At 40.2% G+C, this 24,089-nt stretch overlaps 1 protein-coding gene across 6 annotated transcripts; it reads left to right on the top strand.

Annotated features, from left to right (window-relative positions):
* Positions 1–1,699: 1,699 nt before the first annotated feature.
* On the top strand, positions 1,700–19,136 carry LOC147220922 (uncharacterized). Of its 6 annotated transcripts, none has more exons than XM_086170474.1 (7): positions 1,700–1,905; positions 4,078–4,337; positions 6,592–6,838; positions 10,902–10,991; positions 14,746–14,967; positions 15,041–15,247; positions 17,423–19,136. In XM_086170474.1, the coding sequence occupies exons 1-7, from the start codon at positions 1,771–1,773 to the stop codon at positions 17,588–17,590; spliced, it is 1,329 nt and encodes a 442-aa protein (XP_086026600.1). In that variant the 5' UTR covers positions 1,700–1,770; the 3' UTR covers positions 17,591–19,136. The 6 variants fall into 6 exon arrangements, with proteins under 6 accessions (XP_086026600.1, XP_086026602.1, XP_086026601.1 ...); XM_086170476.1 differs by having other exon boundaries at positions 14,746–14,985; positions 15,071–15,247; XM_086170475.1 differs by having other exon boundaries at positions 14,746–14,985; positions 15,068–15,247.
* Positions 19,137–24,089: the final 4,953 nt, after the last annotated feature.

The following is a 24,089-nucleotide window of genomic DNA, read 5'->3' as shown; positions in this document are numbered from 1 at the left end:
TTCCCCAACCTCAAGGCTGATGCAGTTTGCCCTCCTGCGAAAAGGGGAAGAGAACAAGGGTACGGGAGAAGCGGGCACATCCCCTCCACCAGAGGGAGCAGTCTGGAACCCCAGGCTGTTGAGACGCTGCCACGTACTGCAACTCATGATATTAGTCAACAAGTAATAAGGATTTGGACACTTGGGTAAAATACATGACTACGGAAAAAGTTTTATGTTGGCTTTTTGCATGCTGTGGTCATTATACCGGTGACCTTTGGATCCCTCAGAATCGGTTTACGACAAATCAAAATGCCAGCGTGGCAGTGGATTGAAGTGTTTTGGCCTTGTTTTTATTCACTTACACTGCAATGACACTTGAATGAATAATGTGAGGTCAAACAAGTCTGTATAATCATGTACTCCCAAGGCAGGACACCAGTGTGAAAAGTGCATTGCAATATCACGCGCAAACTAAAATGTTTGCTTTCACCTTTCCTCCAGTTCCCAAAGCTTGATCTCTAGGCCTCAGGAACCAGCTCATGTGCTCATTTCAGTACTGCAACTGCATTCATTTGGTCACAGTGAGTGTCATCAACACGGGGACACAGAGCACTAGAATGCACTAGGACAGTTACAAAAGCAAATGACTGAAAAGTTGACAAGACATCACGCAGCAAAAAGCAATAGGTTTCCAGGGCAAGGTATCTTAGCAACAGCTTGTCTCTGTAACTGCTGTTTTACAATATGTAAACAAATTGATCAGCCTGCCAGAGCCTTTCTATTTCAGACATATGATTTTTCTTAGTCTTATCTGCACAAATCTGTGAAAAAAGGTTTAAAACTGCATGTTTCTCATAGATTTTTCTTTCTAGATCGTGATGTGAATGATGTGCTGATTTGAAGGGAATTTCTCGGTCATTGAAAAATTGGTGCCAATTTACTCAAAGGACAATGACCTTAAAACTCTTGCAGTTCAGTGCCTTGGGCCCTCATTCTTGATCTGAACTTGTGATATTACTTTTCCAAACATTATTTTTTTCCTATTCAAATTTAAAAACTGTATGATGTAACTAAAAACAGAAATAGAGAGCGGCGGGGTATCTTCACATCTACACAAATGGTAACTCACCAAGCTAGGATACTGTATTTGGGTCTAAAAAAGCAAGTACTTGAGTGTCGAACAAGTGAGATGATTTGTTTGAATTGATATCAGGGCTTGGATTTTGGTTCGAGAATTAAGAACCACTGTTTTGTGGTTTAGCACAAAGCAGACTGTGATAAGTAACGTGGAAATGACAGCTCTTATCTTTTGTTAAAAGCCAAACAATAATTATTCCTTAACGGGGGGGGGGGGGGGTGTCTGAGTCAGTGTGCTTATAAAAGCAAACACATTGATATTGTACCAATTCGTGGAATAGATGGCCGGAATAGCAAGACTCAAACAAGTAATATAAATCTTTGAGATAAAGCAGAGAAAAAGAATAGCATTTTCTAATTTATCTGGATACAAAGAGAGAATCGTTATGGAGCTAATTCCTTCTCCAGGTATTTGGATGACATTTTCATCAGAGGATTTATTGCAGAGACAAAGCGCACAAACCTCATGAATTCACTTGAGGGTGTAATTCACACTCCAGTCCAGCAGGGGGCAGTACTGCCCTGCGTCCGGGGATATGTCCACCGCCAAAACGCTCATTTGACAGAAGAAATATTTTTCTTTTCGGAAGAAGACCCCGACAAAGCGGTCCCATTTCCAAGCTATCTAAGACGAAGAACGCAAAACCAACGATGTATGCCAGGACTAATACCGGCAGCACACACGGAGACTTTCAAGACCGAAACGGAGTGAATTATGTGACCTCGACGGAGTCTTTCGGCCACTGCTCCCAATTGTTCTGGAAAAAGGATCCCAACGACTCCGGAGTAAGATACCAAGCTGCCACAACCGTTAGCCAGCCAGCAAACAAATAGCTGTTCGAGGCGCCAAATGGAACTACACTGTGACCATTTAATTGTCCAGTTGTATATTTGAGCCGAAGAGAATCAATAATTGCGAGTCCGTGTGACAAATTGTCAACATAGACCGGGATTGAACTAGAAGTTGTGGTACAGAGCGTCTTCGTCAAGCGCTTTGCTTTAATCGTCGTGCTTAGCGGCTCCGGCCTACTTTGAGTCTTAGCATTTTTTGCTAAGATGCTAATAATTATTAGCCCGTGCATGGTGGAGCTTCTTCTCCATCATAAACGGTTTCATGTTATAATGTGCAAATACTCAGCATTATCGAATCATTGCCATTTAGAGACTCCCGTGCTCGCTAGGGAAACACATGCTAATTCAGCGTCGCGTCGCCGAGCGTAGCTATTGCTAACAAACAGACCATCTTAGCTAAGCGGCGTTGGGCTAGCTAGCCCCTGAGTGTCGGGAGCGGTGGGAATCGGGATTTCACTTTTCTATAGAGCCGCGAATGAAAGTTTACGCTTTTGTTTCGGGTCGGATATTAGACGCATATGGTCATGTAAAGTTGAACGCTCGAGGTATTTGCATGGGAGCCGTGATATTGTGAAGTGTGTGCTGAAAGTAAACACGACGAGGCAGCCCACAGGAAACGGGAGCGGAAGACGCCCCGCGGAGGACTTTGAAAGACCTCTTTGTGATGCCAGACTGTGCGGTTCATTGATGGTAGCTCTCAATTGACATTGCGTTTGTACACACAAACCTGCATATTCATGTATATACCTGAACAGTCTTTTAGGTGTTCGATTTGGTAGTTTTTGCATGCTTACTCGTCTCCTGTGTTTCGTACACGTGCAAGTCGCTGAGCAAAGAATGCTTCTGAGCAGGGCTTAAACTGTCACTTTTTGGATTATTTACGATTGCTATCAGGCGATGGTGTATTGCCTACCAAGAGGTTCTAAGCCACAATAAACTATTGTTTAAATAGGTATAGTTCAAAACAACTTATTTGTCCTTAAATGATTGTTAGTGATGGGCTCTGATTAAAGGGATATGCACATGTTGCTGATGAAATGCAAAAGATTAATAACTAATTTGTTTATTAAACATATATAGAGGATCTAATGTCAGCTGACCAGGGAACAAAGAGATCCCATATTGTCACTGCCTTTTTTTATTTCTAAAGTCCACCATCTCATGTGTAATGCTGCTAGGTCAGTGAAATGTTACTCAATGAATTGACTCCCTTATGTATTGTGTCTCCTACTTGGCGAGCAGTTGCGATCCTATCAAGGTCTGTGGCAAAATATAGGCCCCGCGTAATGGATTGTTTATGACTAATAAATGCAAATTTTCAAAGTATGAAATGATGACACATCTGAAAAATCAAAGGTGAATTTCAGTTTGATGCACCGTACAAAAACTAGAGAACACTCCTGTCCTCACACACCTGCACTGCTGTTGTGATCACAATGGAAAGAAAGCACATGTTTAATCCTTGTGCACTTGAACTGGATAATAACCTTGAACTTCCACGGAAGAACAAGTTAAAACCTACCTGAGTGGGGTATTGTTGATGGTGTACTGATAGATAAATGTATGTGGGTTGATGAATGTAGGTTTTCCCCATGATACTGAGTTGTGTTGGTGCCCCTTTGTATCAACATCAATAGGTCTGACTAAAAGCAAAAAAAACAAACAAACTAGACATGGGAATCTTGAGCAGTCCCCTTATGTTTCCAAGCAAATGTCTGGTTACACTTTGTAAAACCAAGACAAATCATTATTTGTCACTCTCAAAATGAATGAGATCAAATAACAGACCATTTGTTTCCAATTTCCTACTGCATTAAAATATCATAAAACTGAATTCTAACTTATGGCCAAAATCACACAGGCAGCTTTCGTTATTGGTTAGAGTAAAATGTGCTGAATTATGTATGATACCTCAAGCATCTCAATCTATTCAGATAAAGATGTATTAATTTTCTATACAGCTTATCCTGCACTCAGGGTCCTAGGGGGCTGGAGTTATCCGGCCTGTCATTGGACCAGAGGCAGGGTACACCCTGGACTGGTTGCTACTCTCAATATTTCAGTGACTTGTAGAAATAACGATCAATATTTTATTTTTTTTGACAGCCCACTTCGACCATCAGCTGGTGTGACCAGCTGCCATCATCCTCAGCCACACTCTCAAGCTCCAGTCTCTCTTCAGCATCGCTCTCCAGTTCTAGTCTCTCCTTGGAATCCCGAGCACCAGCGCCGACACAGGCAACAACGGGGACAGATGACATGGAATCAGATGAGCGGCCGTATGTCTGTGACCTGTGCAGCTGTGCCTACAAGCACGCCAGCTCCCTGCTCAACCACAAGCTCACACACAAGACTGGAGACTTCAGGTAGACACTCAGAGACTGATGATGATGATGATGATGATAATACATAGATAATGTACTGCCTTCTGTGTTCACTACAAGTGCTAGTCACCAGTGGCCTTGCAGTCACTCTCCAAACACTACTTTCAACTTACTTTGACTGTTCTCTTCTTGTCTGTATCTTCTGATGTATTTATCAAAGAAGCAGAAGGTAGATTGCTAATTTTAAAAATGAAATTTTTTGAAGTTTACATCAAAATTTTAATATCAGCTGTATGAACCAAACCAGAAATGTACAGTTTCCTCAAATGGCTATCTAGTGACATACCAATGGTCTCTTTTAATGGGCTCAAGAGTTAAGCCCAATTAGTGTTAAGCATAAGGGTCTATTTGTACATTTAAAAATTACCCGTTAAAAAATGGAGCATAACGCAACAATCGTTTCTACTTCAGTCTTTCAAATGGGACATTAATGCACAATCAAAGTTGAAAGATGTGAATATTGTGTTCACGCATTGTACAAAATGCCACAAAAATGCCTTTGATACACACAGTGGGAGAAACTGGGAGGGTTTGGTCTCAATACCCTACTGAGCAGAGCAAAGCGTCTTCACTCCTACGCAGTGTGCAAAAGTGCACTGTTAACCACACAGAGACGGGTTAGAATATTGGTGTTGGTAACACCATGTAATATAAAGTAATGCATGTTTTTCTGACTTAATGGAAGAAGCGCACTGAATGGACATGTGATCCATTACTCATCTTGTAGTAACCCATCATCAAACAACAATGTAATACTAAACAGAAAATAACTTCTGTTTTTTTTTTGTTTTTTTTTATTTTTTTAAAAGGATAAGATCCAGTTACATTGGGAAATATCTCTACAGATGCAAAGCAATTTTTTGGGTAACCTCCACAGGTTAATATCAGTTAAAAAAGGCACCATTGCTCAGGCTATTTGTAAAGAATAATCCCACCCAATCTGACTGAGGTATGATTAGAACAGAGACTTTGGTTTATGGACTGGCAGTCAACCCACTAAAACAAATGGAGCTCCTTCCAGTGCTTGTGTCTATTGTTTATCTCCAAAGAAATGCAACCAAAAACACTGAAGAGCTTTTTCTTTCTTTTTTTTTTTTTTACTTTCTTTTTTTTCTTAATTCCCCGATGAGACAGTTTTGATGGTGGGTGAGGTGTTAAGCCACCTATCCATCTTTGCTAAGGACCTTTCCGTTGACAAAGACCACAAAATCAGTCACACACATTGTTACCAGTGTGCAATAGAAGGGTTTAATGTCTATTGTTTTATGAAAACAATATACTGCATCAGTCATCCTACAAATACTGTAATGTGCCACAAGGAGTACTTTTGTCCATCATATCAGACAGGTTCACCTTTTTAGGACTTGTTACATGCTTGAAACTTGTTTTACCTAACATTGAAAAGAAGAAAAAAAAGGGTCCATAACCAGCTTTAAAACCTTATAAGGAGTAAATTTTACATCTAGTGACAAATAGATTCCTATATTATGTACACCAATCTGTTTTCATGGTTTGTGGGGTATAAGAATTACTCAAATTCTTTGCAAATTTGTCATGTTTTCCCTCCAAAAGATGCATTAATTTTACATACATTCTTGGTAGAGCTGCTGCCCACATTGTTTCCATGAAAGCCTTGTTCTAAAAGGTAATAGGTCAAACTAGTGGGGCGCTTTAAGCGTTTAGAATGAGGCATATCAGTATGAGCTGTGCAAAAAGTTTGAGGCAATCCCAGAGTAAACATGGGACAGAGATTTTCATGTTTTCAAATCGCTTTAACCAAATTGTAAAGATCAGAGTATCCCAGTTTAACCCGCAAGCTGCTGCTTCTGGAGAGGAATAGATGAGGGGAGGAAAGGATGCCCCCCATCGTTACGTTTGCCTCATTGCAGTTTGGTTCAGCGTTTGAGTGACAATGATTCCTGCACTAATCTATAAATCTGTGAAAACCACCTGCAGACTGACAGAAGTAGTCTGTATTACATGTCCTGCTCCCAGGGATGGACATTTTAGTTGCAAGCTGTGTTAATAGGAAAAAATGTAAAACAAATGGATTTAATCTTTTGAATCATTAACCATTGACAGCCATTAAGAAATAGAAAATACCCTTTGAGATGTGAAATATGTAATCTCATAACTACTGTGAGACCTGTACATACCTGGGACATATTGTACCTTACGTTCATGTGTGTAATCCTTGTCCTCTAATGTTCAACACCATTTCTCTTCCGAATGTCAGGTGCGACTTTTGCAGTAAGCCCTACACCAACTACATGTCCCTGCGTAACCACATGCGAATCCATGGTCAAAAACGCTACATGTGTGACCTGTGTGGGAAGGCCTTCCGCCTGGCCCGGTACCTCCGCAACCACCAGAGGATCCATGACGATGGACCGAATCGTTTCGACTGTCCGTCCTGCTGCAAGAGCTACAGGACCATGCTGGAACTGGCTCAGCACCGTTGCAGTGCTGCTTCATCTAATCAGGTGGGTGTTGCGTGTGACCTGCTACCTTTAAAAGGCTATGGTCCTGGAGCAATATGCTTCTTGACCTGCAGTCGTGTTAGAGTAAGGTAGCTGCTTATGCTTTGAAATGTCAATGATATATGAAAAGGGCTTTTAAATGATTTCATTTCAATTGTCTATCTGAGTAGCTGGTGATCATTGTTGAGAACAATGAGCACGGGGATCAGTTTTCCCTCCATTAACACAACCGTGTTTGTCTCATGTATAAGCTCTGGTTTGTATCTTCTGTCTTAAAAACGGTACACTGTTTTGCATATACTAGTGAAATCATTGATGTATTTTTGGTTAAAAAAAATCATACTCATACACCCACAGAAGTAATACAAACCCAATAAAAATTGTAGCAAGTATTAGTTTTGATTAATAAAAAAAATACTCAGCTCATTACTTAGCTGGTCATTAGATTTTGAATTATTATTGAAACATGAGGACAAAATGCATTTATTGGGGTTGATTTTGAACTGTTGCTAATACATGAGAAGGATCTAGTAGATAAGCAGACATTTATTACTTCCTGAATGCATGAACATTACTTTGGGTGTCATTAAGTGACAAAAGTTGACTAACATGTACATTTGGTCATGTTATGTCTTGAGAAGATATGAGTTTTGACTATTCAATGCAACTGTCATAGTGAAGATTTTGTAACTTTTTTCAATTGGGTTGAAACATTTCAGTGTCACAAGTTCAGTTCTCAGCCTTTTCTCTAAATTTGAAATGTACTTTTTTTTCCCTCTGCTACAGGAAGCTTCAGCATTCTGCATTGTTCACATTACTAACCAATCAAACTGACATCCAGCATGGTTTAACCCATGTTGTTTTTATTACTTTAACTTCCATCCACCTCATAAGGGAGTTGCAATTTTTTTTGTTGTGGTTAGCATGACCCAGGTTATTAAAAACTGGAGCAGAACAAATGTATGTCTTTGGTGACAATTACAGGCACAAACTCATATTGTGGTTACCCAAACAGTGTGCCAAGCAGATAACAATGCTTTCAAATGCATCGTTGGTAAGTAAGCTTGAGCTGTAAATCAAGTCAATTTGTAATGAAGATGTTAGTCCAGCTGTTTGTTCAACTTGTTAGTTTTGCTACTTGTTACACAGATCAGACTCTTTCTCTTGGAGTAAATAAATGGTTCCCAGCTTTCATTGATTACTATGTTGTCACATATGGTGGTAAGTCAGGTTTTTCCTTAATGACTTGTCAGTGGTCTTTAACAGTGTGACCTTTTCTGGTATGCCCAAAAGCTTTTTGACCTTAGGTTTAACTTGATGCAGTACTGTAGTTTAAAAAGCGGCAATGACAAAGCGAAAAGTGACCATGGTAGCATAACATTCCTTCTGCAATACAAAGTATGGTTGCTAGGCATAGTCTGAGATTTTTAATTAGGCGTGTTCAACCCTTCAGATGTACAACTTGTTTTCTTATCTAGTATTTTCAGCAGTTATGTTAGTATGGGTAATGCATTTAAGTTCAAAACAGTTTGATCATTTAAAAAGAAATAATAATAATAATAATAATTTAAATACATTTTTTTTCTCCCCCCTACAAGGTAAAGCACTCATTAGCCACTGTTGTCCACTTGGCTGCTGTAATGTAATTTAAAGCTGTAATGGCAGAGGCTCCCTATTTTGGTCTGTGTATTCTTTTGCTAACTAAATGCATGTATACCACTTAAGCAATCTGTCATCACAAAAAACTCATCAAGAAAAACTCCAGGTAACAAACACATTCCAAATCACCCCCCCGGCCCCTTACCTCTATTGAATTGCATCTCCATGTTGCCACCTGAAGTCATCAAAGACTGCTTATGGTCATTCTCTCGGACTGTAGCGGCAGTGTTGATCCATTTGTAATGGAGCATAGTACTAGGGCAGTAGTACTAACTGTTACTAGTTCTAGTTGTATGTAGGCTGCAATTTCAGGAGCAACTGTATGTTTTTCTTGTTTCCTTTATGTGGAGAGCAAACCTGGGTAAGAGAAAAATGCTCAATGAAATATAATTTCAACTAACATTACTAAAACTGGTGATGTCCTCCTTATTTTTGGTGTGGGTTGCTCTCTGCAGGAAGTTGGTAACTTCCTGACTACCAAATTAGTCCTGTAAACTAAAGGGGGGGATCAGTTCTTAAATGTATTGCGAAAAGTGAATTGTTTGGACTTTAAAACCCAGTTATCGATATTGCCCTAGAAGATAGCGGGGTTGCCTGTGTGTGGGTATGTAGCACACTGCTTCTCTTATGGCACCTATGATAGTGACAGAAGTTGCTGACAATTTACAGATACAAAGTAAAGCATTAGTGAAATCTTCGTGTCGTCCAACAATCAGGTCAAGTTATTTTTTTTACATCTCAAAGCTGTTCTGTTAATGTTGGTCTGGGCCTGAAAAAGGAGATTCAACACATTGAAACATATCAAAGCAGCTCATTGACAAATGCTGACTTACTCAAAGACTTCAGAAATAAATTATATTTAAATGTTTTGAATTAAATCAAAAATATCAGTAATATAACTGTTTTGTGACTGACCTTTATCCATTGATCCAGTTTCACTGGGGTGTTAAGAATATTTAGAACTGTTCCATTGTACCTGCAAAGTTAATGTTTACATTTGTAACAACAACTTTGATAAATCCTTACAGGCTACATCCACAATGATGTGTATCTATATTTTAAATGTAAAACTAGGTACTTCCACATGAGTGTTTCAGGCATAACATGGAAACAGAGTCTCAGTGGACTGATGCTTTTGTTAAATAAAGTCTAGAGGACGTAGAGGGGTATTGAAATATAAAAATTTGTAAGATTTATTTTGGATGTGTGTCACAATGTGTCATTTGTACAATCTCACCAGAACGTTGGCCTTTTCTTTTATTCACTGTTTTAATATACGGTAATCTAAATTCAGGAAGTTGGTTGTGGCAATACAGATTTGTCCCAGTCCTGCAATCAGTCTGGATGGATTATAATAGTACTTTTTCAAAGTTTTCCCCGCCACTTTATATATGTGTGCACTCTTTGTAAGTACCTACATGGGTGCCCTCTTATTTGTTTTTCCTTCCCATATGTGGACATAGTTGTTCACTGAAGGTGATCAGGCTCAACCTGGGTGTTCTCAAGCTAACCTTTACTATTTAGGTTAACATTAGAAAGAGCAATAATTTATCACTGAGATACGGTACAGTTACACCACTTGCATCTAAGATATCAAGCTACTCAGCAAAGTCTGATAATCTTGTTCAACAGGACACAAGCTGTAGTTAGAAACTAGATCCTTCCTAACACTGTCTTACCTGAAGCCTCTGTGTTTACATTTAGTAGAATAAAAAGTAATAACTCCACCCTCACTTATCACAAAACATCCTCTTTGGTTGTGACCAGGATATATAGTATTATGAAACAGTGAAGCTTAAGTCACTGAACTGTGACAATGTCAAGTTAGCAGAAATGTTAACATTGGTCTGCATGTGGGTAAAAAAGTCTGTTATAATAACCGTGGAATAATTGACTTTGTAATCCCTAAATATAACCAGCAGTTTTAAATCAGTTTTCACAGGCTGCTTTATATCCTGGTGCTCTGAACATGTGCAATTCAAAATGCATTTGAATCTTTGAGACATGTTCAACTTTTTTTAAAATTCTAATGGACCAATTGATCAATCCATAATTTAATAATTTCTTATAATTATCGTCACAAATATCCAATGATATAGTGTTGAGGAAGTGATCTATGTCCAATTTTACATGTATTAGAGGTGTCCATTTCTAGTAATATTCTATATTATTTAAGTGGTTGCATTTATTCTTGCACATAGCTCTGGAACGTCTGTCCTCTCTTAAGCTTCAGTTAGTAAGTTGATATGCCCCTCTGTAGCGAAAGGACCCTATTGAGTCACATTAAGAGCAGGATTAGGGTTAGAAGTAACAAAAGTTATTAAATTTGTCAGATTTTTCCACAAGTTTAGTAATCAATATTTATATATATGTGTGTGTCTGTGTGCACGTGGGTTGGGTTCTTAAGAACCGGTTCAACTGCCCGTCCTGCTTTAAGAGCTACCGAACCATGCTGGACCTGGCCCAGCACCGCTGCAGCGCCGCGGCCAAAAACCAGGTTGGTGTGAGCGCGCGTGAGTGTCTGTGTGCCTGTGTGTCTGGGAGTCTGTGAATGCGCACATTAATATGTATGAGACAGTCTGCAAAACTAGATTGTAGCTCAAGTAAAAGTTGATTCAAAAACGCTATTGTAGATACAATTGCAAGGACCTAAATCCTAGTAGGTTAAAGCGACTGGTAGAGCCCTGATATGACTCATACACTTAAACTGACTTAAAAGTATTATTTTGTAGCTGGAAATCATCACGTTTGATTCTTAGTGCTGATTATATGAAAAAAAACATGAATATTATTAGTCTGACTGAAAAGCAAAACCAGAAAATTAGACCAACATTTAGCAAACCGTCTTACAATCTTTCACAGTAACAATCAAAATGATCAAAAACACAGGGAGCCGATTTTAAGTGTTTACATCTCTGTCCAGCAGTCGCTCAGCAGAACACAAGGCATGATTTTGAAATTTTTAAGGCCTGTCCATCACTCGGATTTGTCCCCATCTGGATGATCAAATTACCTGGAAGTGAAAATGAAGGTGGTCTTTCATGTTCTCTTAAATGAATTTGATATTTTAATACAGGCAATATAGCCAAGTTTTAAAATATTAGTTTGTTGAAGTTTATATAATTAGTTCCTTTCTTTTTTGTCGAGAATCATCAGATTCATCCCCTTTTTTTCCTCTTAATGTGCTATTATCAGAGATGTATGGACAGACATGTCAAACTTCAATGTTGTTTTTGCAGGGATAACTGAGGCTTTGAATGAATTATAAGGCATTTAACATGTGCATTTCCAATGTGTCATATCCTGTAAAGTCTGAAAAACACTGAACTCTGGCATTTTTCTTTTCTCTATTTCTTTATGCAAATGTTATGCAAATTATATGTTATTTGTTTGTGTACTCCATGCAAATGATCTCGATCGCGTCATGTCAAAACCACTGTAGACAAGTAATAAATATTTGATGTTAATCATCTGAAAAACCTTTTCATACAACCCGATTTCAGAATTCATGGAAAATTGAAATGCTTTGTTGCAATTTGTTTTTTGTCATTTAGTAGAGCTCTCTTATGTAAGCGTGGCAGGGTTTTCAAGTGGGCTTTTAAAGCAGTTTTCGCATGGGCAAGTTTGGCCCTGTTGTGGTACCACGGGAAATATTTATTTACATCCTGTGTTCAACGCAGTCTTCAGTTTCCTAGAACATCAAAGTTTAGACTTCAGCTTGCATTGTTTTTAACAAGTGAGACAAAGTTTGTTTTATACGTCTGATGTGTCACTTCCTGCTTTCCTGTAAGCTTGTCAGATTTCAAGGGGCGTTGGACTCCCTGTTATTATGCTCCAGCTCTGATCGATGATGTGAATGTTAGCAAGCAGGTACTTTGTAAGTGTAGATCGTTTGTAATCCCTTTCGTTTGGGGTTCAAAAACAATCATTTATCAAAGCTCACTAATTTTGCTCTTGAATAAGTACAGTAAACATAAAAGGCGTGCTAATGTGTGCTAACCCACGGATAATAAATGCTAACATATGGATAACAGTGGCTAATAACTGCTCTTACTTGCCAAGGTGATAATGAACACAACTATAGTCCAACTATGCAACCCCTCTACAGTTTCTCCAATAATGGCATTGTTTGTTTGTGAAGCTGCTTGTCTTATCATTTTGATCTTCTCGCCATCCTCAAATAACTGATGAATCAACTTTGGGTGAGTAGTTCAAAATGTATCCAAACTGGCATTTGAAACCTCTAACTTAATCCTTCAATTTTGGTTAGACCACAGCTTGTATGGTTTTTGCTGGGCAAGCTTGTTTGCTGTCCTTGCAACCAGACAAATCTGCCGATCTCACTGTGATTTTAATCTGCTGATCTCTCTGGCCCCCCTCCTATTCAAGTCTGATTTCCACTGGGTTCGTGAAAACCACGCCAGTCACGGTCAGTCATCTCTTTCAGGGAGGGTTATTGCAAGGACTGACCAATAGCTACTGAGAAATGCTAATGTCAGATGACACTGAGAACCTTTTATAAACACAAAGATGGCTGCTTCCACAGGAGTGGTTTGAAGGAACTGTATGGTTGATTTACATGAATCGAGACACAGTTATAGGGTCTGCTGATAATATGTTTTAACGACTTGTGTTTAGTCATTGTGATTGCTTTGGCAGCATGTTTTATTTGATTGTTTGTTCTGGAATGGTTGGAAAAGAATAGAAAAATATCTTCCATCATGCAACGCAAGCTTATAACTTCAGTAGGTTTGTACTTAGCTAATGTAAACCACTGATACCTGTCTAAAAGAGAATGACTGCAAATGAAGGCCTTAAACGATCTTATCCCCCCCAAAAAGCAAAACACAGCTAAATGTACTGAGCTGTTAGTGGCTAATGAATAGTCAATAGCAGTTCAAATATATTTAGCCCAGGTAACCAAGGATATCGCATGGTTTTATTAAGTCAACATATCAAGGCGCTATATATATATATATATATATATATATATATATATATATATAATATCACATACACACACATGTACAAATGTAAATGCATGTCTAATTTGGGCTAAAAAAGCCTTACACTTTCTTAGCCACTTCTGACAGCTAATTCACGACTAACAAGGCACTAGAATTCCAGAACAATGGAGAATTTTCCACCAGGTAGTAGTCACATAATTTGCAAGATTTGTTATAGTAATACTTTGTCTCCCAACACACTTCAACACAAATACTTCACTTTTCCTCCCTGAATTGGTTGACGCGCTCACATGCACACAGTGAGATAATATGCTCAGAACATGGAGGTGGCAGTAATGCAACTACATGAATCCCAGCTGCCATAAAATCTATTAAAAGTTATAACATCTGTAAGTGGCTTTAAGATGTTTCATGGTCTAACAAGTTGGTAGTGCATTGCTAATTGTGGCTAGTAAGTAGTTAAGTGATGCGAATGTGCGTAAAAAATTTAAATAATTCCTCTTGCAGTATGTTATCGCTATATTGGCACCAAAAATAGCAGTTAGAAAAAGTAGAAGACAGCATTTTTTTTTTTACACATAGCTTCAACTCAGCCATCCGAATCCAAAAACGTTCCAATAATATAACGATTAACAAAAGAATTTCTACTAGTATGGCTTTTTAATATGTATTTTTTGTTCAGTTACATATTTTGTGGTTAAACTTCAACTTTGCCAGGAAAATTCCTTCTTGTAAGTTCACATTTGTTTTCACTTCCAAATTACAAGTGATCAGATGGACTAGATATTAATCCTGTGTTGGTCAAGCATAAAAAGGAATAGGGCTGATATGAATTTCAATAAATTCAATTTTGCTACTTAAGTCAGTGATAGATTAGAGAAAGAGAGTGATAGACAGCCTCTTGTTTTGGTTTAGAGGGGAGGTTGAGTGTCCTGTAAAATGTCTGTGTGAGTGTGTGTCAGTTTGTGTACTCTTTGACCACTCCATCTCCTCACATTACTGAGCTATGAGAACAGGCAGGTAGCGACTCAGTGAGTCTGACAACGCATACCAAACCATGAATGTGAAACATCTACATCGCACAGCACGAGAATCCGAAAGCATCTGTGCAAGTGACAGCAGTTCATTTGTTCGTTCATCAGCCACCTCTTCTCTGCTCTGTCGTTCTCCACTCATCACACACTGTACTACTGCTGTAAATTTGGCATCAGTAGTTCATGAGCAAGCGCCGTTGTTTGACACTTCCCTCTTCTCTCTGTTCACCTCCTCCCTGCTCCTGTCCAGTCCGGTGGCCGGCGTTCCAATTTCTCCAATGCTCGCCGTCAGCAACAGCAGCAGCAGCAGCAGCAGCAGCAGCAGCAGAACAACGCTACCTCCATGATGCAGTCGCAACAGCATGGCGGTCACGGCCAGCAGGAACCTCTGTCCTCCCACTGTGTCTCTACCATGTCCCAGGGAGGCCAGGGTGGCGGCGTGGCCAGCCAGCCTGTGCCCGACCCCCACCAGGTAGGGAGGAGATACCAGGTTGGTCAATTTTTCTTGTTTCATTTATTTTGATTCCCTCCTTTTCCTATTGGAGCATACGCTAAGCACCCGACTTCGCCAGCAGGGCCGTCCTAGCTCTGTGTCGTCCCAGAGCAGCCAGAGCATGAGGAGCTCCTCCTCCAACAAACACGTCTCCTCCTCCAGTGCCACCCCGTCCTCCTCCTACTCCCTGCTCCAGCCCCTGGTGCCAGAGGTAAAGGAGATGAGCTCGGGATACACTAGGCTGAGCGCCAACCCCATGGTAGGAGAGAGAATCGCCACCCACCCGTCGTTTGCTATCTGCTGGCTAGTTGCCCCCTCCCTGTCTGCCTACTAACCCCAGGGGAGATGATCTGAACATGACCTGTCCACCAGGAGCCTCTGCTCACAGCGCAGGCCTGAGTTCCTCGGAAGAGAGCCCTTGAAACTCTGAGCTAGTTGAAGAAAAACTTGCAGATCTTCAACCAACTCAGCTCCTGAGCTTTAGAGACTTCTGATGGACTCATGTCGGCTCTATTCTCCGATCTTCTGAAGCCCTATGTGTTTCTTTAAAATGTAGACCACCACGAAAAGTAAATCAAAGCCCCATAACCCCTATAAAATTGAAGCTCAACTTAGATTGATACTTTAAAGGTGAAAGTGATTTTGTGTTGTGTTCAGACCTGACACAAAACCATGTTCTCAGCACAAAGCTACATATACAAAGTTAAATAGGGTAACTCTTCATCATTTCTTTATTAGTGTAAGGTGAAATTTCAAATTCTGGAAAGATGACCGTCCCAACATTTTTTTTTGTTTCATCTGGCAAACAAGCCCTAACAAAGCATTACCTCCCCATTTCACAAATCAAATAAGATGTCCTTTTTTTTTTAAATTAAAATTCTGATCTGCATATAGTAATTAAATCACACAAAAATCACATAAAAATAACCGCTTGGAGACCGTCCCCTCAGAGTGCTATGACGTTTTGTTATTGCTTCTCTGTTCCCGAGTTTTCCCTGTACTTTTCTGCTCCTTGAATGGCTACATGTTAGGTGTGAACACAACAGTACCGTAGCCCTAACAAAGTGCCTTCTTGTTAGCACGGGGGAAAAGACTAAAGCCTGGAAACCAAGTAGAAGTCGATCCCAACGGCGGCCCGGGAGCTCTCTAACACCACTAACATGGGGCTGTGCTGCTAACCGTCCTCCCTGACACTAATCACTCTCTCCGCTTATGTTGCACATCCACATCTATGTCATCAGGGCTGCACATGGACTTTTGAATAATCGTACAAATGAGATACTGAAGTGGGGGGACATCCTAAAAAAGCTTATCGGTGCCAAGATTTGTTAGGTTTGATTTTATGAGCGGATTCTTCAAGCCCTTAAGGCGGCGTCTACCGTCCCAGTATATGCCAGATCTGTTTGCTCCATAAACCAGACTGAGTTCCTGAAAGCTGCAAATATCAGCGTTTCAGTCTGACTTGTCCCAGCAGTGTAATTAACAGCATATGTTTAGGTTTGACCCTGTAAATCATGAAGTGAGTCACTCACGTCTGCCAGGCAGCGTGGTACTCTTTAGTCCTGCACTTTTGAAACTTGGAGTCAGATAATTACGGAGTTTTAAATTTAGGCGGGGAAACTATTCTGAATACAAAATAGGGAAAGAATTGGCTCCAGCAGCCATACGTTGCCTTTTCTTTCCACCCCTAGTCTGCTTGTATCCTACTAGAACTCTTTTATTAGCTGTTTTATTTCATTTTTTTTCGTTTTCCTGCACAGAGCAGAGAACAAGCTGACTTCACCCTGCGAGTCAATATTAGCTCATGCCCCATTTGTTCAGCATGAGCCATTAAGTCCTGCATTCCCTGTGTCTTTAAAAAAAGGCCTACATATTGTTCTTGATTCCAATACTTAAATTATTATATTATTTGCCTGAATTTTGTGTACTGATGTATTAGTTGACACTGAAAGGAGCTTCCTGATGATCCTGAGGGTTTGAGAACTGATCACAAAAACATGTTGAAAAACATATACACTTCCTCTTTGTGCAGCCCTATTTTTCATATGCTCCGTTTTTTGCTTTCTGCATTGTGTGTGTCTGTCTGCATAATAGACAGCTGTTACTTTGTTTTGGAATTGACTGTTTATCATTAGTGGCCAATAATTGACTCAGGTGTTCATCTTGCCTTATCAAAGGCTGTATTATTATTGGCCCTTCTTTTATAAAAATTGCCCTCTCTGTGGCTTTAACTCTGAAGGGGGGAGTCATCATCCCCCCTTTCATCATCTCAGGCTGTTCATTTTGAAACCATCTTCTCCTCAGTCATAGAAGCATTACCTCATCAAAGCTTTTAGTTGTCTCTGCCATCATTTCACTGACCGTGTTTCTCCTGCTGTCTCCTCTTCTTCCTTGACCTTGCTCTTATTTGCTCCCCCCTCCTCCCCCCCCACAGGCGAAGCACCAGGACACTTTCTCTCTGGCCCCTCAGCGGCCCCTCACCACCATCAACCCCATCGGCCACTCCCTCCATCCAAACGGAGCACCCACGCTGAAGCCTTCCCCCGTGCCACGCACCATCCAGGCCATGCCCTGGGAGCAGCGCTCCCTCTACAATCAATGAAACCTTCCCTTCCACCATTGAGCCCCTCCACGCCACATCCGACACCACCCCCACCTTCCCACGCACCCCCTCCTTCCCCGCCCTGCTGAGCGTCAAGGATGGAGGATGGTCAGTCGCCTAGTCGCTCAGTGCCGGACACCTCCTGGCGCCCCCCTCACCCCAACCCCTGGACCGTTGTGTTTGGAAATGGGGAAGGGCACCGTTGAGAACTAGTTGAGATTGATTACTGAGTAGTTAGGTTTTTAAAACAAATGTGTTGCCTTGACCCTCATGTATGATCTATGCCATGTACTGGATATAAGTTAAAATGTCTGTCCTTTCACTAAGAATTTATCTCCCCCACCCTGCTTTCCCACCCTAGTTATGAGAATATCTATCCTTACGATTATGAATAGTGTCTGCCCCCCTCCCACCCCCACCCCAACCCATGTTAAATGAACCCAGCAGCTGTTTTGACCAAGTGTCTACTGCTTGTCTAAACCCTGAGTAACAAGGTTAGCAGGGTTCCAAGTGTCAAAAGTAAAGTGACAAAATTCTCCCCTCAGTCTGACTGTTTCAGAACATAAAAAAAACTCTTCAAAATGAGGCCTCTGGAAATAAAAGAAAAGGTCAAGTTGTTCTGTTCTTATTATTATATTATTATTGTTATGAACATGTTTTCCTCATCTGCACCCTCTGCAGGAGGGGGTATCATGACTTTTTTTAATGCGCAGTTTGCGCTCTTTGTAGTCAGCCCTATTTACAAGGAAACTGCAAAATTATTGTCAAACGGTCCTGCCTGTTCGCCTTCCGTTATGTCATCACTGCCTGATGGGAATCGCCGATGGCAACCGTTAAACCCGTTACAACACTAAAAGTTCAGATTATGTCCACTCACGTTCATCTGGATTATTGTTGTAGTTGAAATCATGAGTTGTCCAGGGAGTAAAATCTCCCATCAAGTTGTGTTCAAACTTTTTGGTTGTTATTGAAGCACTTAAAAGAAAAGTGCTTGGTCAACTTTTCATTTATTTTTTTTTTTTTATTCTGTCAGCCCTCGACCTTCCAGAGCAGAGAAGATGTAACGTTTCCTTACATCCCAGCTCAGCCAGCTTCACTCACCAGACAGCTTGGAAGCTACGGTGGCCCCCCCCCTAAAAAAAGCAAACAAAAAAAAAACAAGAAGATGCCCCCTTCCCCTCAGAATTGCTTTTCCTATAGAAAAAGCATTGTACCGGAGTCTCACTGCCCCCAGTAGTGACTTTGTCCGAGCCCAGCCTGCAGGGTGTCGTTTAGACACGGAGTATAATTACAGTGGGACACCACACTCTTGAGTTCACCCCAACCAGATTAACCGTTTAATCCAGATCCAGTTAGTTCTGTTAGTGGTTCTCTCACTAACATGGTGTTCATTGAAATACACAATTCTACTGGCATTGTAATTTCTCTTTTTAAAAGTTGTTTCTATTTTTATTCATGCCATGTTTTCGTTGTTGCTTTCTCTCTCCTTGTAAAGTGTCTTGAGTATTTAGAAAAGTGCTATACAAAATAAAATGTTTTATTATTATCACCATCTGTGTTGGTTCACTTCAGTCACAATTGTGGATTCCTGGTTTCTTTACTCTTGTAGTTAACTGCTGTCTTTTCAGATTGAGAGGATGCCCAGGCATAGTTTGTGTAATAAAACTAGACAAAAGCAAGGTTTCACTTTTATCCTGGCAAAGGCCAAACCGAACCCTTAATGTTGATGTCAAATATATAGAAAATATAGTTGTCCTGTATGTGTATATTCTTTACTAAACAATGTGTTACAAGTGAATTCTTTTGTTAAGTGCTGGTTATTCCTCTACATCTTCAGAACTAACTTTTCTGCAGGACTCCTCTTTTACTGATAAGAATGTCCACACAGTGCAAATGGCTGCAAACGGGGGGTTTCCATCCATCCATGCATCCATCCCTCCATCCATCCTTCTCAGACTGGGTGAATAACAGGAGTATGCCCATGAGAGTCCCGCTGGATGGATGCAACAAGTTAAAATGTATAATTGCAAATATACCCAGCTAGACAGTGGCTGTAATACAGAAACAGTTAAACAGAAAAGCTAATACAGCAATAGGTTTAAAAATATGCAATATATACATTTAAAAAAACAAAAAATAAATAAAATTGAGGCTATGATGGTGAAGTGATTAGTTCCCAGAGTTGTCATCACAGAATGGTCCAACTCAAAATATCCAATTGGCACTCGTTGGAAAATAGATTTTTGACACCAGACCACAGTGGACAGATTTTACAAAAATACCTAACCTCAATGCAAGATCCAGTATCCCAGGAGTAACAATGTGTGTAGGGGTCCAGGCTTGAGGATCTTCAGCTGGTGGTCCAGAGGGGGGGGGGGGGGTCACCAATAATCGCAATTCTGCAGAAAAGTACCAAGGCCAGGACACAAGAAGTTATAGACTGAGTCCCATCAGTCTTCTGTTGGAATTCTGTTAGAAAAATTACACTGATTACCCTGAACTATGAGCAACCTGAAAAGCAGAATCTCCTGTGCCAGTTTCATTGGATGATTGATCAATTGATTTTTTAGATGTATCTTTGCACCATTTTACTTCGTTAATAAGGGGAGAGTGTTAAGATTTCATGAATCTTAAAATAAAAAAATGTCTGAGAAAATGTGACGTCTTTTCTCCATTTCTATCGATAATTATTGTTAATAGAGTGTCTAGGTGTTCCCATATCTGTTAATTCCCAATTAGTTCAGTGAAATTTATAGACTCATTTTTAGACAAACGGTTCCTCTGGATCTTTTAACTGCAGACCTCACACCTTCAAGTCTCTTCTTGCTTTTTTTCTGTCTTTTTTCTCTTTCATTTGATTAAAAACACAAACCAAAACATAAGTTTTCTGTCACCTTTTGTCCCATCGGTTGTTCCTGAATCCTCTGGTCTGAATTTTGTTTCAGTTCCACACAGGGTTGTGTCGCTTTATCGAAAAAATAATAAATTAAAGTATGCTGAGGCTGTTGCCAGTATGTTTGTCTTTCAGCAAGGATATGCATGGCTTCTCCGGGGTGGAAAAGAACAGAAGTAAGAAGAAAAATAAAAGTTACCTTTTTGTGATCTAAACAGAATGAAGTACAAAGCACGCCGACTGGCCCTTTTATTAATAGATTTAAACACTTAATCCACAATTTAAAAAAATCCTACGCATGGGAACATGAAAGTACATCCCATCTCATCTTATCAACACTTCATTAATTCAAGGATGGGGCATAATTCACACTACTGGCCAAGTGAAAGGGTCATATGGGCAGCTTCGTTACTCAGAACATGACAAAAAAATTAAAATATACTAATTTAAGGAAACAACTGCAATAAGATCATCATCACTGAGAAGAAATGAAAGAAAAGTAAAAAATAGAAATATTAGACGGATTACCAATTACATCTTGATAATGGAAACAGACAAGGTTTCTATTGAAGAAATTAATGGTTTTGGTGACTTGATTCTTTAATGTTTCCCCCAAACACAATGTATTCATCCCCAACACTTGCACTGGATTCTACTTGAATATTTTTTCTTCTATTCTGACACAAGTTCAGTCGAGTATTTCATGAAAACACATAAAAAACAACCAATTTTCTTTCATCTTTTTTAGAATTTTGATCTCAAATTCACACACACACACGCGCGCACGCACACATACAATATTTGTGTCACCCTTCTCTTCGTGTAGCCACAAACTTTATTAAAAATAATAATAATTATGAGCAGTTTAACTATCTTAGTATTACTGAACACGATGCGCGTCCCCGCGTGTTACCTATTATTAGCGCCAAAATTAGCGCACGCACGTCACGGACACGCGCACACGGCACCGCGCGCTCTTTGAAGCCAGATTTCACGCGCCTCGGGGTTCGGCCGCGCGCCCCTCCAGTGCGTGCCGGGGTGAATTAATATGCACGTGCCACTGGAAGTGCCGGTGATCGGCGACCCGGGCTAGTTATCGATAAGAAATCGTTCGCCGTTTCGATAGGCGGCCCGGTGCACCGGGCCCTCCATGCTTTCGGCGTCGGGCCTGGGGTGAATTTTACATGTTGGGGCACCTGTTTATGTGCCCGCGCATATATATGAATTATTTACGTTTTCTTATGCGTGCGTGAGAAAGAAACAATGAACGACGGTTGACAGCTGGAATACGTCAACCGTTTTTTTTTTAATCTGGGACGGTTTTTCGGTGTAATATTGGTTAAAATCGACCAAGGAAAAGAAATAATTGTCTTAAAATTATGTTTAATAAATCGAGCAACTTCTTTTTCAAAACCGGAAAAAGTCACCTGAGAGCAACTATGGCCCCCATCGTGACTTCCGTTGTGTCCAAACATGGCGGTTCAAAGTCGACGTTTCCGTCACGGGAAATATTCACGACGTCGAGACGACGGTTTTGGACATAAATGCATCCCGAACAGCAACTTTTGTAGAGATTGGTTCGGGCTGGAAGGAGAACGTCGGTTCCCGCGGCCTTGAGCGGCGGTGGGCCCGCCTGCAGTGGCCGCTCCTCGCCGCCCGGAGGCGCCGGAGCCGCTAGCATGAAGGAAACAAAGCCCGTCAGTCCGGTGCTAATGAGCAGGAGACAGTTAGTGGGTCACGTTTCGAAGTCGTCCCCGTGTTTTTTATTCCTTTACTTAAAAAAAAAAAAATCTCCACAAAAACGCAACCCGCTGCAGCTTTACTTCCCACTTTCCCTCAGTAGATGAACCACGCTACAATACGAGCTAACCAGTCGTCTCTCTAAACAATTTGCGGTTTCATTTAGTAACTTCACCAAACCCACTTTCACCCTTGCACATCTCTCTCTCTCTCTCGCTCTCTCCATTTTGTGAGCGCCTCATTCTCCTCCATGCGGTGCAGCCCTCCTCGTCGAGCGGTAAGTTTGATTCTCTCATCATCTAAGGAGAAAAAGACCATCCGTTTTGTTTTTGTTTTGTTTTTTTCAACTTCCGGTAATGGAAAAAAAATAGTCGCACCGCGGGGCCCGACTCCCACGCACGAAGAGCAGATAGTGCAACATTATTATAAGGGAGAAGGATAAGAAACCCTTTTTTATTCGTTCACAAGCGTTTTATTTCTATTTCCCTTTATTTCCTTGTTTTTCCCCGATTTTTTTTTTTGTTTTAGTTGAGTGAGTACGCGCGCCAACCGTGGCGGGTCCACGCGTTCTTATGTTTTCTCGCAGCATACAGTCAAAGTTTCTTCGGGTTTTAGTTTGGACAAAAACAAAACTAAAAACCGCCGTTTATCTTCTGAGTAAAACCAACGACTCGAAGTTATTCATAACAGGCACTTAATGAATTATTATTATCATGTTATTTCTATTTTTTAAAGCCACAGGAAATCCTGCTTTTAACTTGAAACGACAACAACACTCCGAGTTCCTGCAACAGAAAGGATGGGTACAAATTTCGAGGCTTTTGGTCTTTTCTTTTATTGTAAAAAAGCATTCAAGTAGAACTTAAAATGTTTTTAAGTATTATGTGAGTACCTTTAGTCCAGCACTATAACGAGATGGCTGTGCAGGAATCTTAAGAAGTAAGGAGGAAATATGCCCGGTTAATCCCTCAGACCATAAGGTATGGCAGATAACACAATTTCTCTTGTGTTTTGAAGATTTCACCGTATTTCCTTCATTTGTAAGAATATTTATTAACATAACGCCACTGGCTAATTATGTAAAGAGCATTCTAGCAATCAAGGAAATCCGGGCTTTCCTCGGAGAACAAATACTTTTCAATTAATCACTATAATCCAATATCAGCTCCCCCAACTCTCCTGTCTCTATCTAATCACCACGTGTGTGGTTCTGAGTGTTTTACGATGTGGTCTTGCAGGATATCTTCCCCATAAACACCCTGTCCTGTAGGAGACTTAGCTATGAGATGTAACATTTTGAACTAAACAAAAGAAACCGTTTCACTCATAAATATGCATGTCTTTCAGACTGATTAATTTTGAGTTTTCTCCTTTCTGATGAGATATTTTACCATCCCCTTCCATTAAAATACCACATTATTATGATCTACCTAACAAACTGGCTGTTGAGTTTAGTATTTGATCAGTTCAACCTGCAGGAATGTCACCTGTGAAGAGACTTTTAAGGAAAACAGAGAAAATACAACCTTGTAGAACTTGGCCAAGATTTCAAGAAAAGTTTGTCTCGCATTATTTCAGTGCCGATTTAAAGATTACCCAAGTTCTATTTATTTCTCCTAAATGAGCTCAATGTTTTTAATAAGATTATTAAATATAGAACATTAACTAGAACTGATGTTTTTTTTAAGGATCTAGGCACATTTACCAACATTTCCTTGTTTTTAATTATTTTATGTGAACCATTTCTCTGCTGAGAATTCAGGCCTTTTTGACAGTCCCCCCATGACTAAAATGAACACAATTTAATTCCAATCTGTCATGAGAGTCAAGAATGTGTCAAACATTACTGCCCATACTTGTTTTTTT

This window comes from Fistularia commersonii, chromosome 23, assembly GCF_037954325.1.
Source record: "Fistularia commersonii isolate RoL2024-O1a breed Wild chromosome 23, RoL_Fcom_v1.0, whole genome shotgun sequence".
NCBI classification, from domain to species: Eukaryota; Metazoa; Chordata; class Actinopteri; order Syngnathiformes; family Fistulariidae; genus Fistularia; species Fistularia commersonii.
Note: the sequence above shows the minus strand (reverse complement) of the source record. Positions and strands in the feature narration are given on the sequence as shown.